Below are 14,524 nucleotides of genomic sequence, written 5' to 3'. Positions count from 1 at the left end.
CTGGATCAAAGCATCTCTTCAGCCAACATGTTTACACTTTACACTCACTAAATACCTGTCATCTGAGTTTGAGTACATTTACTCAAGTACCGTTACTTAAGTAAAATGTTGAGGTATTTTTAGGTATTTCTAATTTTCAGTACTTTTACTTCTATTCCGCTACATCCCAAAGGCAAATATTGTACTTTTACTCTTACAATGATATGAAAACTTTAGTTAGGGCGCGGTCACACCAAAACATGTCTGGCCACTGTTTCATATTGACTGCCATCCTTAATGTCAGGGCGGCAGTGGCTGAGGGGTAGAGTGGCCGGGTAGAGTGGACTGGAAACCGCGAGGTTCCCAGTTCGATCCCGGGATGGGGGGCTCCCCTAGAGTTAGTGTGGAAGTGTCCTTGAGCAAGACACTGAACCCCTAAATGCTCCCGATGAGCCGGTTGGTGCCTTGCATGGTTTCCTCGGTAACCGCCTTCCATTCCGACATCCCACTACTCCGTATATGTGGCTTCCACGTGTGGTTAGGGTTAGGGTTAGGTACAGTATAGGGTTAGTAACCGTCGGAAAGGCGACATGTAACCGGTTTCCTCCATAATGAGTACTTCTACTTTCACTACGTTAAGTATATTCTGATCCCAATACTCAAAATAAATGGTAAATGGTCCATTTATATAACGCTTTTATCCAAAGCGCTTTACATTGATTGTGCCATTAACCCATTCACACACACATTCACACACCGATGGTGGAGGAAACCATGCAAGGCACCAACCTGCTCATCAGGAGCAATTAGGGGTTCAGTGTCTTGCTCAAGGACACTTCTACACTAACTCTAGGGGAGCCCGGGATCGAATTGGGAACCTTGTGGTTTTCCAGTTCACTCTACCCGGCCACTCTACCCCTCAGCCACCGCCGCTACTATATACACCCCACACAACCATCCTTCACCGTTCTCTACACTGGCTCCCCGTAGCGGCTAGCATCCAGTTCAAAACCCTGGTGCTAGCCTATAGGGCAGTGAAAGGAACGGCTCCTTCTTACCTCCGGGCTATGGTCGATGCCTACACCCCTGCCCGACCACTTCGGTCTGCCACCTCGGGGCGACTGATTGCCTCGTCACTCAACGGTCCTTCTGGCCGATCCACACGGTCACAACTTTTTTCTGTTCTGGCCCCACAGTGGTGGAATGAACTTCCCACTGATGTCAGGACAGCAGAGACACTGATGTCAGGACAGCAGAGACACTGATGTCAGGACAGCAGAGTCACTGATGTCAGGACAGCAGAGTCACTGATGTCAGGACAGCAGAGACACTGATGTCAGGACAGCAGAGTCACTGATGTCAGGACAGCAGAGACACTGATGTCAGGACAGCAGAGTCGATGTCAGGACAGCAGAGTCACTGATGTCAGGACAGCAGAGTCACTGATGTCAGGACAGCAGAGACACTGATGTCAGGACAGCAGAGTCACTGATGTCAGGACAGCAGAGACACTGATGTCAGGACAGCAGTGTCTCTGCTGTCAGGACAGCAGAGTCACTGATGTCAGGACAGCAGAGACACTGATGTCAGGACAGCAGAGTCACTGATGTCAGGACAGCAGAGTCACTGATGTCAGGACATCAGAGTCACTGATGTCAGGACAGCAGAGACACTGATGTCAGGACAGCAGAGTCACTGATGTCAGGACAGCAGAGACACTGATGTCAGGACAGCAGAGTCGATGTCAGGACAGCAGAGTCACTGATGTCAGGACAGCAGAGTCACTGATGTCAGGACAGCAGAGACACTGATGTCAGGACAGCAGAGTCACTGATGTCAGGACAGCAGAGTCACTGATGACGGGACAGCAGAGTCACTGATGTCAGGACAGCAGAGACACTGATGTCAGGACAGCAGAGTCAATGTCAGGACAGCAGAGTCACTGATGTCAGGACAGCAGAGTCACTGATGTCAGGACAGCAGAGACACTGATGTCAGGACAGCAGAGTCACTGATGTCAGGACAGCAGAGACACTGATGTCAGGACAGCAGAGTCACTGCCCATATTTCGCCGCAGGCTGAAAACCCACCTCTTCAGGAAACACTACCCTTCCTCTTTGCCTGTCCTACTTGTTGTTGACTAGTTGTACGAACGCTTGTTTTCTATTGTTGTATTGTTTTATTGGATCTTGTTTAGTCGATACACTTATTTGTATTAGCTCATGATCATTTGATTTTGCTATTTTGTCTCATGTTTAAGAAAGTAGGTAGCTGATATATTGCACTTTTACCTTAGCGCTAGGTATACTCTTGGTTGCTTGTTTTTGCAGAATATACACTTATAACTTCTGGTGATTAGTAGTTTTCGTTCCCTACCTATGTTGAATGCACTTATTGTAAGTCGCTTTGGATAAAAGCGTCTGCTAAATGACTGTAATGTAATGTAATATATACTATATGTACTTTTACTCAAGTCCATTTTGAATTCCAGACTCTTACTTGTAATGGAGTATTTCTACATTGCAGTATTGATACTTTGACACTTTTTTTTTTTAACAGAGTTTAGTACAACTGTCTTAAGAACCAAACCAAAAGTAATCTGATATTGTTGTGATCACAGACCTGCAGAGTTACTAGACCTGAAAATGACATGTTTGTGTGATTTGATCCCACATCCTGGAGGAGTAATTAGAGTAATACTGTAATTATAAGTCTGTCCTGGCTCAACGTACATTTAACTAAATGCATCTCTAGTATTACATTATGTCTGCTGGTGGTGTAAGGTAACTAAGTGCATTTACTCAAGTGCAATTTTAGTACAATTTTAAGGTATTTTTTACTTTAATTATACGTAGCCTGCGAGTTTAGTTCTGGCAGTATACACTCGAGAGGTTACATGCATTGCTCATTCTATGTGGCTGTTTACAACATCATGCAAGATCCATACGTCATACACTGACGTGGCAATCAGCTGTCCAATTGGGCGGGTATTTAAGTTCTCTTGAATCGGGCATTCCATCCGGTTGTGTCTTCTAGCTTGTTGTCATGCGGCGTTTGCTCCCACCACCACCCCAGCACCACCAGTAGGCTCTGCTATTGGTCTGATCCCCATGGGGGTTGTTATGTTATGGTATATCTATCTCCCTGCTCTTAATGGTTAATGATGGCTGTATGATTGTGCTGAGCAGGGACAAAAAATATAGCAGAGCCTGAACGCCAAGATAAAATATTACATCCACACTTGTATTCTCATTCCATAATATTGCTTAAATATATTCGGTCTATAATATTGGTTCAATCTATTCGTGAGTTATCTGACAGAACAGGAAGTAAAGTAAAATTGTTAGTTACTTTGTAGGTTTTGATTATTCGTACAAAACATACATTAACCACTTCAGACCTATATACATTTCGGCCATTTGAAAATAGCAGATCTACAAGCTCTACAATTAGGATTATGAGCTTGTAGATCTGCTATTTTCAAAAGATTTTTAGACATTTGAAACCTGTGAAATGGGACATTCTGATTCTGCATAATAATAATGTACTACTTTAAGTACATTTTGATAACAATACTTCTATACTTTTACTTAAAGGACAACTTTGTTTTTTTTACAACCAATGTTTATATTTTAGCTTGTAATTAAAGTAAATAAAAGATGAGTGTTTTTTTTTTTCATTTACTGCTTTCTATAGTTTTAGCAATTTTCGCAATCTTTTTTACAGTGGGCGGGGGCATTCTGTCCGGTGGCTAAATATGTATTTTTTACACAATAAAAAAGTTCATGTGGTCTTTGATGGGCAGATGTGAGTTATTGGGGGATAGAAGAGCTACTGTAAATAATAATAAAGAAAATGCCGGGTTATTGTGTAAAAAAAAGACATATTTAGCCACCGGACAGAATGCCCCCGCCCACTGTAAAAAAAAAGATCGCGAAAATTGCTAAAACTATAGAAAGCAGTACATTAAAAAATGTTAACACTCATCTGTTATTTACTTCAATGACAATATAAACAATAAATCTCGCTTGGGAAAAAAAAACAAAGTTGTCCTTTAAATAAAACATGTGAGTACTTTTTCCACCACTGCCATCTATTAAGTCCAAATTAAAAAAAATAAATCTGAACATCCTATCAAAATTAGCCTCATAACAATTATCTAAGTCATATTTTGGCCAAAATTGTGATATCTGACACACACACACACACACACACACACACACACACACACACACACACACACACACACACACACACACACACACACACACACACACACACACACACACACACACACACAGAGGAAGAAGAAAGGACACCAGTAACACGCACAGATTATTTGTAAAATACATTTAATCCCTTAGTACTTATGGGCAAACCAAAGTGGAGGAGAGGAGAAAGGAGTCAGATTTGAACCGGCAGCGGGCTGCTGAGTGTGTTCTGCACAGAGGCAGTGACTGTAAAAAACACTGTCTAAGTGGTGGAAAGTTACTAAGTACTTTTACTCTACTTGTGTACTTACTTTAAACGCTTACTCGACTACAACTGTGAGGCAAATACTGTATAGTTGAAGATGAATTGACAGGTTTAGTTAGGTTACTTTGCAGATTTAGATTATTGTTATTGCAAATAAAAAAAACATACGTTAACCACTTAAGCCATGTTTTATACTTTGGCTATTTTTGAAACATTTTGGCAAATTTTGAAAACTTAAAAAAAAACAAAACCCAAAAAAACATAAGAAATTCTTTTTTTGGCACTTTGAGCATATTTTGATGCTGATACTTTTACTTCTATAAGAGAGTATTTTACATTGTACTACTTCTAGTTTTACGTAAAAAAAATAATAAATCCAAACACTTCTTCCAGCTCTGAGTTGAATGAATTAATTTTAATGTTTTTATTAAATCATCATTTGAATGTTTTTATTAAATCATCATTTTAATGTTTTTATTAAATCATCATTTTAATGTTTTTATTAAATCATCATTTTAATGTTTTTATTAAATCATCATTTTAATGTTTTTATTAAATCATCATTTTAATGTTTTTATTAAATCATCATTTTAATGCTTTATTAAATCATCATTTTAATGTTTTTATTAAATCATCATTTTAATGATTTTATTAAATCATCTCCTCTGTGCTGCCGGTCAAACTGCTGACCCTCTCTCTCCTCCTCTTTAGAGGTCAGAGCTTCTCACAGCTTTTTACATGTCAGGGACCCCCCACGTTTTAGACCACGGACCCCCCCCCAGTTTAACCATGAATTAGACCAAGGACCCCCCCCCAGTTTAACCATGAATTAGACCAAGGACCCCCCCCCAGTTTAACCATGAATTAGACCAAGGACCCCCCCCCAGTTTAACCATGAATTAGACCAAGGACCCCCCCATGACTCTGAGAGTGTAACAAATGGAATCAAATGGCCCGTAAGGGTCCATTTGATTCCATTTGTTACACTCTCAGAGTCACCAACTCTGAAAGAGTTACCGCTCTCAGAGTCCCCCCCCCCCCCCCCCCCCCCCCCGCCCCCCAATAACCCCCATGTGGGTGGGGGTCCCCCGGAGCCCTAAGCTGTGAGAACCACACTGCCCCCTAGAGGACGTACCGCACATTAAACATAATGAGAATAAAAAAAGCTTAACATTGTCTTTAACATGTTTTAACCTCCAACAACAGACACACTGAGGGTCGTTAGTACAATAACAATACTACTGCAGAGGTATACATACTACTGTATATATATATATATATATATATATACACACACATATACATACATATATATATATATATATACTAATGTTAGTACAGTACTACTGCAGATGTACGGCTTAAAACAAGACACTTTCTGTTTCGTCTGGATCATCATTATTTTTAATATTAATATTATAGGCATAAAGTGTTAACAAGACAACAATGTTTTAGTTGGATGGTGACTTGTGTGTGAGGGGGGGGGGTGGACAGAGGTGTGAGAGGAGTACAAAGCGTACATGTGTGTGTGTGTGTGTGTGTGTGTGTGTGTGTGTGTGTGTGTGTGTGTGTGTGTGTGTGTGTGTGTGTGTGTGCGCGTGCGTGCGTGTGCGTGTGTGTGTGTGAGAGTGAGAGAGACAGAGCAACCATTTGGCAAGGCAGTGTTCAGGGTGGAGGTGGAGGATCGAGTCTAGTTGCCACGGTTACGGATGATGTAATCGCTCCCTCCCCACACCCCAGGCTGTGACATATTATTCACTGGTTACATTAAAGGCAGTGACAACAGCTCCCCTCGGTGGTGTAGCTGAGTAACAGCAGGGGGCCTCAGGGCTGACAGGGGGGAAAAAAGTCAGAATTCTAAACAAAATGAAGGCAGTGTGACACGCCCGCCCTCTGGTGGGCAAACCGTGCCACTGCAGCATGGCAGTGGAGACACACACACACACACACACACACACACACACACACACACACACACACACACACACACACACACACACACACACACACACACACACACACACACACACACACACACACACACACACACACACACACACACAGACATAACAGACACTAGGCACCCTTTGCTTTTCATGCAGAAACACACACAAACTCAACACGCCCGTGGCTCTCGTTGCTTTGTACGCTATGGATGATGTGGCGTCCATCTTTGTAGTTTTTTAGCTCCCCGATGGCCTCATCCCGCAGTCAGCCATGAAAAACACTTACTGTCACCTCCACACTGAACTACAACGACGTAGCACTGAACTACAACGACGTAGCACTGGACTACAACGACGTAGCACTGAACTACAACGACGTAGCACTGGAGTACAACGACGTAGCACTGGAGTACAACGACGTAGCACTGGACTACAACGACGTAGCACTGGACTACAACGACGTAGCACTGGACTACAACGACGTAGCACTGGACTACAACGACGTAGCACTGGACTACAACGACGTAGCACTGGACTACAACGACGTAGCACTGAACTACAACGACGTAGCACAAAAAGACGGGCGGAACAAGAGTCAGGAAGCTGACTCAGACGATACAAACAATTGGAGGGAAAAGGCTGGTTTTGGGGGGGAGGGGTGTTAGATATGCGCTCTTGTTATATGGTCACTGTAGGGTGTAAAGCTCATTATGTCCAAAAATGTTACTTTTCTGGATTCAAATTCCCCAAAAGTAGCACAAAACTAAAGTTTTGCTACGTTTCCTTCCCACTGAAAAACACGTATACATACTGTATGGAGACAATAGGTTTTGTGCCCGACAGCGACCATATAAACCAGGATAAAGGGTTAGTTAGTAAAGTTCCAATAATAGTAGGAATACGTGTGAATGGACAGAACCATGAATCGGCCCAGACTGGAACGGACAAAAGGGCAGAGCGAGACGAAAAGGCAAAGAAACGAGAACCTTTAGATTCAGAACAACCTGAAAACACAGGACTCTTTAACCTTTAGATTCAGGACGACCTGAAAACACAGGACTCTTTAACCTTTAGATTCAGAACAACCTGAAAACACAGGACTCTTTAACCTTTAGATTCAGGACGACCTGAAAACTCCTTTCAGCCGGACATTTAAAACACAAGAGACCCAGGATATAAAAAATAAAAAGACACTTGTAGTCTACGGGCGATTATTTGGGACATTCTCGAGCGGGGACAGAACGGGTCGATTCAACGAGACACGGTGAGACAAAGGGGGGGACGAGGACGAGGGACGAGGAATCTCCACCAAGGAACGAACGAACGAACGTGAGCGTAACACCCCAAAAAAACTGTACAAACGGTCAAATCTTTGGCTCCTTCTCCGACGGCGTACCCCTAAAACCAGTGGATCTCAAACCCTCTAATTCCAAGGACCCTCAGTTTGATATGCATTAGGCCATGGACGGACGGGGGGGACGGGGGTCATTGAATTCAAATGGGGGATTTGAATATGTTTCTGAACCAACAGAACGGTATTAACTGTATAAGATGTTTCTGAACCAACAGAATGGTATTAACTGTATAAGATGTTTCTGAACCAACAGAACGGTATTTACTGTATAAGATGTTTCTGAACCAACAGAACGGTATTTACTGTATAAGATGTTTCTGAACCAACAGAACGGTATTTACTGTATAAGATGTTTCTGAACCAACAGAACGGTATTTACTGTATAAGATGTTTCTGAACCAACAGAACGGTATTTACTGTATAAGATGTTTCTGAACCAACAGAACGGTATTTACTGTATAAGGCGTTAATGTGTTCACCTTCCTATGGCTTATCTAAGACTGACAGTGCTCCAAAACAGGTCTCTGTCGTGTCGTGTCGTGTCGTGTCATGCGCAAGTTTCTCCCAAACCTGGTTCTCGTGGGGGAGATGGAGATGGGGGGAACGGGGGGCGCCCCCCCCTACAGTGCAACTGGTTTAATTTCCTTCAAAAACAAACACAAACGGTTTCATACATTCGCCTGGTGTTCTGCTCATTTCAGCAGTGACCTGGGACAACAGCCAAATACACGGCAGTTTAACCACTTAAAACCCTAAATACTTCATTAACCGGGGTACCCCCCCCCCCCTCCTCTACAACAAATCTCTTTACCGAAAACAGCCTTCATGTTGGCCTATCATGACATGCTCAGAACAGGGACGTTAGGGGTTAATGTAGTCAATTACCTGGTGAGATATATATATAAAAAAAGGGAAAACTACAAATCCCAGAAGCAAGTTCAAAGGCAGCGTAATACATGCTCCTTCCCGCGTCTTCTGACGGACTTCACCCGCCCCGTGGGATCGTCCGAAACGGCTTCTTTTTTTTACGTCAGAAAGGGGAACGTTATTGACCTGTTAGTCGTGGACCAGGGCCGGCCAAACCACCTCGTCTTAGCGCTAATCTAATCGTTTACGCGCTTCCTCTGAACCCGTCTGTCCTCTAGGGCCCCCTAGTGGTCGGTTCTGTCCGAAAAAGGCAAAAGGCAAACAAGCAGCGGGGCTGAGAAATAGAGGTGAGATGTAAAATAGCACATCCATGCTTCATCATTAAGCACTGCTAATATATATATTTATATACAGGTATTGTATTTATATACATAATACAGTGAGGAAAAACTGAACAAAAAAAATAAATCATACAAAAGATTGAAAGTTTACGGACTTCAGCTAAAAGAAACGTACGTGTGTGTGTGTGTGTGTGTGTGTGTGTGTGTGTGTGTGTGTGTGTGTGTGTGTGTGTGTGTGTGTGTGTGTGTGTGTGTGTGTGTGTGTGTGGGACTAGCTATAAAGGTCCACAGTGTTAAACAAAACGTTCTATGGAAGAACAAATACAAAAAAACAAAAACAAACTTTCTTCTCAAAATGACTAAATGTATGAGAGGGATGTATGAGATATGACTGAGTTGTATAAAAAAGACAAGAGAAGAGAAGAGAAGAGAGGAGAGGATTTTCTCCAGTCATTGGCGGTGTCCTGGGCAGAGAGCGCCCTCCTGTGGTGATCTAGTAGACAGGGCTGTTGCGGATCCCACAGCACAGAACCATGCTGAAGATCATCTCAAAGATCTGAGAGAGAGAGAGAGAGAGAGAGAGAGAGAGAGAGAGAGAGAGAGAGAGAGAATGAGGATATTTCTACATCTATCTTTTTCTGTTGCTTTTTCCCCCACTTTTTCTCTCCAATTTAGTGGAGACAATGCAGGGCCTATGGCACAAAAGTGTGTTCTCTTTCGTCATCTTTACAGAAGGTGAGTGAGTAATTAATCTAATGCTGACAGTGGTGGAAAGTAACTAAGTACATGTACTCACTCAAGTACTGTACTTAATAGTGATGAGCGGGCCGACCCGTAACCCGCGGGACCCGCGGGTCAACCCGCGGCGCGGGTGGGTCGAGCCAATTTCAGAGGCAACTATGCGGGCTGTGGGTGAGCGGGTCAGCCACTCTCACACGCAAAAAGAAAAAAAAATCACATGCTCTTGTTTTGTCTTTATTCCTAATAAGAATAAGAATAATAACAATAAAACAGTTTGAATACACTTGGGGTGTATACCAGGGATTCCGTTAGCTGGTATTTACCTGCCATTGACCGGTAAAATGTTTAATTGGCCGGTAAATATAAACATCACCGGCCACCGTGGCCGGTAGGGGAAATGCTGTTATTAGGCTATTTTATCATTTAAGGCTATTATTAATATTATTATTTGCATAAAGTAGTTGGCTACAACCATTACAATCATAATCATTTAAAGTTTATATCATGATCTGACTGTAGTTTAAGGGTTCTGACAGCCTGCTGCTGCTGTGCGCTGCAGTTATAGATTAGCCTATTCGTTGTACGATGGTGTCGCGCGTTGAAAATATCAGAGCTACAAGCTCACAGCACGTCTCAATGCGCCGCGTTGTGAGCTTGTATGTCTGCTATTTTTGAGCACAGCTGAGAGACACAGACACAGCCTCCTGATCGGCGCTGAGTAGGGTGGCTCTGGCTCGCTCGGGTGTTGATAAACAGAACTGGGATTTTCCGAGGTGATAGAATCTGAACCAAGCCGGACCCAATTGTCGATAAAGGGACCCGTCCCGAACACGTGTGGGTCGTGGATATTATGCAAGCACAGTGACTGTCTGTCTGCATTGCAATGGTGAAAGTTGGTGAAAGCAACTATAGAGGCAAGTAATCAACCTCGCACAAGGCCACATCATGACATATATAAATAACGTTAACAAAACAAAACCTACTTTTGCATATCAAGGTTGAATGAGAATCGATGTAAAGCCCAAAATATATATTCATTTGTTTACACTGTGCGACGGTGTTGCGCAGGGAAACCACAGCCCGCAGGGTAATTAGGACTCGCCCCAAAACACCCTCGCCCCCATTTTTCAGTCGGACCAACGGTTCTTGTATTCTTGTATTTGTTTTACTGAGGATAAGGGTAGAAATAGATTTAGGATTAAGTAGCCTATAGTTTTACTGAGGTTAAGATTAGGAATAAGGTTAGGGTTAGGCATAGTTTACTGATATGTTTAGGTAGGAACACCAGGCGAATACCGCCGGATCTTCCCCGGGGCGACTGTGTTTTGGGGCGAGCCGCGAGCAGGCGTTTTGGTATTCGTCTCGCAGCACTCATGCCCTCTTTATTCATTTCATTTTTGGCAAGCGACATATCTCTGCATGATATAGTAGATCATATAATATAGTTATCTATAACAACAGGAACAGATTGCATCTGTGATAAAGTGGAAAGAAGCTCAGCTCTAACGTAACAAGGTGTAATGATCAGGTGTATATTGGAAGATTATTTTCCTTCATGATTTTACCTTTTTTTTTTTACCACGGGTCGCGGGGCGGGTTGAGCCATAGATTTATATATGGGTTCACAGGGCGGGTTGAGCCATAGATTTATATATGGGTTGGCGGGGCGGGTTGAGCCATAGATTTATATATGGGGTCACGGGGCGGGTTGAGACATAGATTTATATATGGGGTCACGGGGCGGGTTGAGCCATAGATTTATATATGGGGTCACGGGGCGGGTTGAGCCATAGATTTATATATGGGTTGGCGGGGCGGGTTGAGCCATAGATTTATATATGGGGTCGCGGGGCGGGTTGAGCCATAGATTTATATATGGGGTCACAGGGCGGGTTGAGCCATAGATTTATATATGGGTTGGCGGGGCGGGTTGAGCCATAGATTTATATATGGGGTCGCGGGGCGGGTTGAACCATAGATTTATATGTGGGTTCACGGGGCGGGTTGAACCATAGATTTATATATGGGTTCGTGGGGCGGGTTGAGCCATAGATTTATATGTGGGATCACGGGGCGGGTTGAACCATAGATTTATATATGGGGTCGCGGGGCGGGTTGAGCCATAGATTTATATATGGGGTCACGGGGCGGGTTGAGCCATAGATTTATATATGGGGTCGCGGGGCGGGTTGAGCCATAGATTTATATATGGGTTGGCGGGGCGGGTTGAGCCATAGATTTATATATGGGGTCGCGGGGCGGGTTGTGTTCCGTGGCGGGGCGGGGCGTGAAAAAACCCGACCCGCACATCACTAGTACTTAAGTATAATTTTAAGGTATTTTTACTTGACTGGATTATTTCAAATCTGCAATACTTTTACTTCTATTCCAGTACATCTCAGAGGCAAATATTATACTTTTACTCCACTACAATTATTCGAAAACTTGAGTTACTTCTAGTGTCTTAGTAGATTTTAATTATTATGACAAAACATACATAAACCACTTCAGCCCTATTTAAACTTTGGCTATTTGAAAATAGCCGATCTACAAGCTCACAAGCGATACGACGCGTTGTAAACAATTTTTTTTTGAGGGGTGAACTGTCTCTTTAAAGGGATTCTAGGCAACTTCAGAGATCAAACAAATAAAAAAAACTGTTGTCAAACATCCCCCCCCCCCCCCTCCTCATCAGCAGTTCGTTTCCCCGATCACCAGACAAGTGACGCAGGGGGACTTCTGAACGGGCCATGCCGAAAATAGGTTGCTTTATTCGGATACAATGCGTGTCACTGCCCGCCCCTGCCGGTTCTCTGAGTTTTTATTTTTAAATAGGCTCTGTCATGTTTAATTGACCACATATATGAAGTTAAACAACTACATTCTATCCAAACGCTATTTTAAAAGTAAATTCCGTGCCTCAAAAAATAAGTTTGAGAGCTTTTTAAAGTTTTAAAACCAAAACCAAAAAATAGCGCATAGACAAGATGGCTGCCGCTCATTTTTGCTCGGGTGCACTCAGGCTGGACTCGGTTCCATTCGGTTTCACTTGAACTCGCCACCTGATTGGCCAACCTATACTGTCAATCACAGAACCTTGAGCGAGTACGCAGATAGGACAGAGTTCGCACGTGCACGGACGTGCACGTGCGTGCGTCTCATTTACGGATGTCAAAACATAAACAGTAGGAAAATACGGATTTCAGAAAGAGGACTGTGTTTCAATGCAGGAATGATAGAGGGGGAAAAAATGCAAAATATATATATATAAATATTTCTAAATTTAGGCTTAAAGTTACCTAGAATCCCATTAAATTCGATTCATTGTTTATCCGGAAAATGACAGATTTTGTAACAATTGGCAGCATTTGTAGAAATAATGGGCCTTAAATGTAATTAAAAAAAGTAGTATATTTTTATATTTAAAGGACGACTTCACCACTTTTCAACATATCTTCATATAATAGGTCCTCACTAATGCTCATGATAAAATTATACAATTTTTTCCTACTTGGTCTGTGTCTCATAGGAGGGCTGTGGACAGTCCAGAAACCTGTCTACCAGTGACATCATCGTTAGGCAGGATTTTTTTTCTCCAAAAAGATAACATTTATTTTATTCAGATTTGTATTAAGGCGAGAACAATGGGATCTATTATTGCATTGCAACTTTCCAGGAATACAAAGCCTGCAGTTTCTATTAGCTTGGATTCCCCATCGATGATGTCACTGGTAGACGGGTTTCTGAACTGTCTACAGCCCTCCTCTGAGACACAGACTGATTAGAAAAAAATTGTACCATTTTATCTTGAGCATTAGTGAGGACCTATTATATAAAGATATGTTGAAAAGTGGTGAAGTCGTCCTTTAAGTGTATATGGAGCGCTCGGTGGCGCAGTGATGAAAGGAGGTTGTTGGTTAGGATCCACCACGGTGCATCCGGCTACACAAACACAACTGGCCCGTGTTCGAAGGAGGGAAGATATGTATGTAATCTATTACTCTAACCCTGATATGTATATATACCATATGCAATCTATTACTCAAGCTGTACTCACCATGATGACAGCGACCACCAGGGCGGCGATACCGATCAGATAAATCTTAGTGGAAAACAGCTCCTGGATCCTAGAATGACAATTCTACCATGAGAGGAGAGGAGAGGAGAGGAGAGGAGAGGAGAGGAGAGGAGAGGAGAGGAGAGGAGAGGAGAGGAGAGGAGAGGAGAGGAGAGGAGAGGAGAGGAGAGGAGGGGAGAGGAGAGGAGGGGAGGGGAGGGGAGGGGAGGGAAATTAAACGTAAATATTTGATAGTCGATATTTCAATAGTTTTTGCATAACTTTAGAACAGTGTGTCGTACAGAGCCATGAGTCGCCTCACTGGACTTCACTAGAGTTACTTAGCTCTGCTCCCTGTTCTGATTGGTGGATATTTGCCCCTAACGTGAACACATTTAATCATAAATGTATAAAGCGCTTTACATAGATTGTGCATTACAGACAGACAGACAGACAGACAGACAGACAGACAGACAGACAGACAGACAGACAGACAGACAGACAGACAGACAGACAGACAGACAGACAGACAGACAGACAGACAGACAGACAGACAGACACACACACACACACACACACACACACACACCACACACACCACACACACACACACACACACACACACACACACACACACACACACACACACACACACACACACACACCAATGGAGGAAACCATGCAAGGCACCAACCTGCTCATCAGGAGCAATTAGGGGTTCAGTGTTTTTCTACACTAACTCTGTGGAAGCCGCTCTACTCCT

The 14,524-nt window shown here is 43.1% G+C and overlaps 1 protein-coding gene across 1 annotated transcript in view; it reads right to left on the bottom strand.

Annotated features, from left to right (window-relative positions):
- Positions 1–8,771: 8,771 nt before the first annotated feature.
- cd81a (CD81 molecule a) overlaps positions 8,772–14,524 on the bottom strand; it is a 64,205-nt gene continuing 58,452 nt past the window's right edge. The window contains exons 7-8 of the mRNA XM_084056875.1: positions 13,762–13,845; positions 8,772–9,519 (exon numbers count right to left, since the gene is read on the bottom strand). Coding sequence (XP_083913001.1) covers positions 9,457–9,519; positions 13,762–13,845 — 147 coding nt within the window. The 3' untranslated portion in view covers positions 8,772–9,456. The remainder of the gene's footprint in view (positions 9,520–13,761; positions 13,846–14,524) is intronic.

The sequence above is a fragment of the Gymnoscopelus microlampas genome (assembly GCF_963454915.1).
Source record: "Gymnoscopelus microlampas genome assembly, chromosome: 1".
NCBI classification, from domain to species: Eukaryota; Metazoa; Chordata; class Actinopteri; order Myctophiformes; family Myctophidae; genus Gymnoscopelus; species Gymnoscopelus microlampas.
Note: the sequence above shows the minus strand (reverse complement) of the source record. Positions and strands in the feature narration are given on the sequence as shown.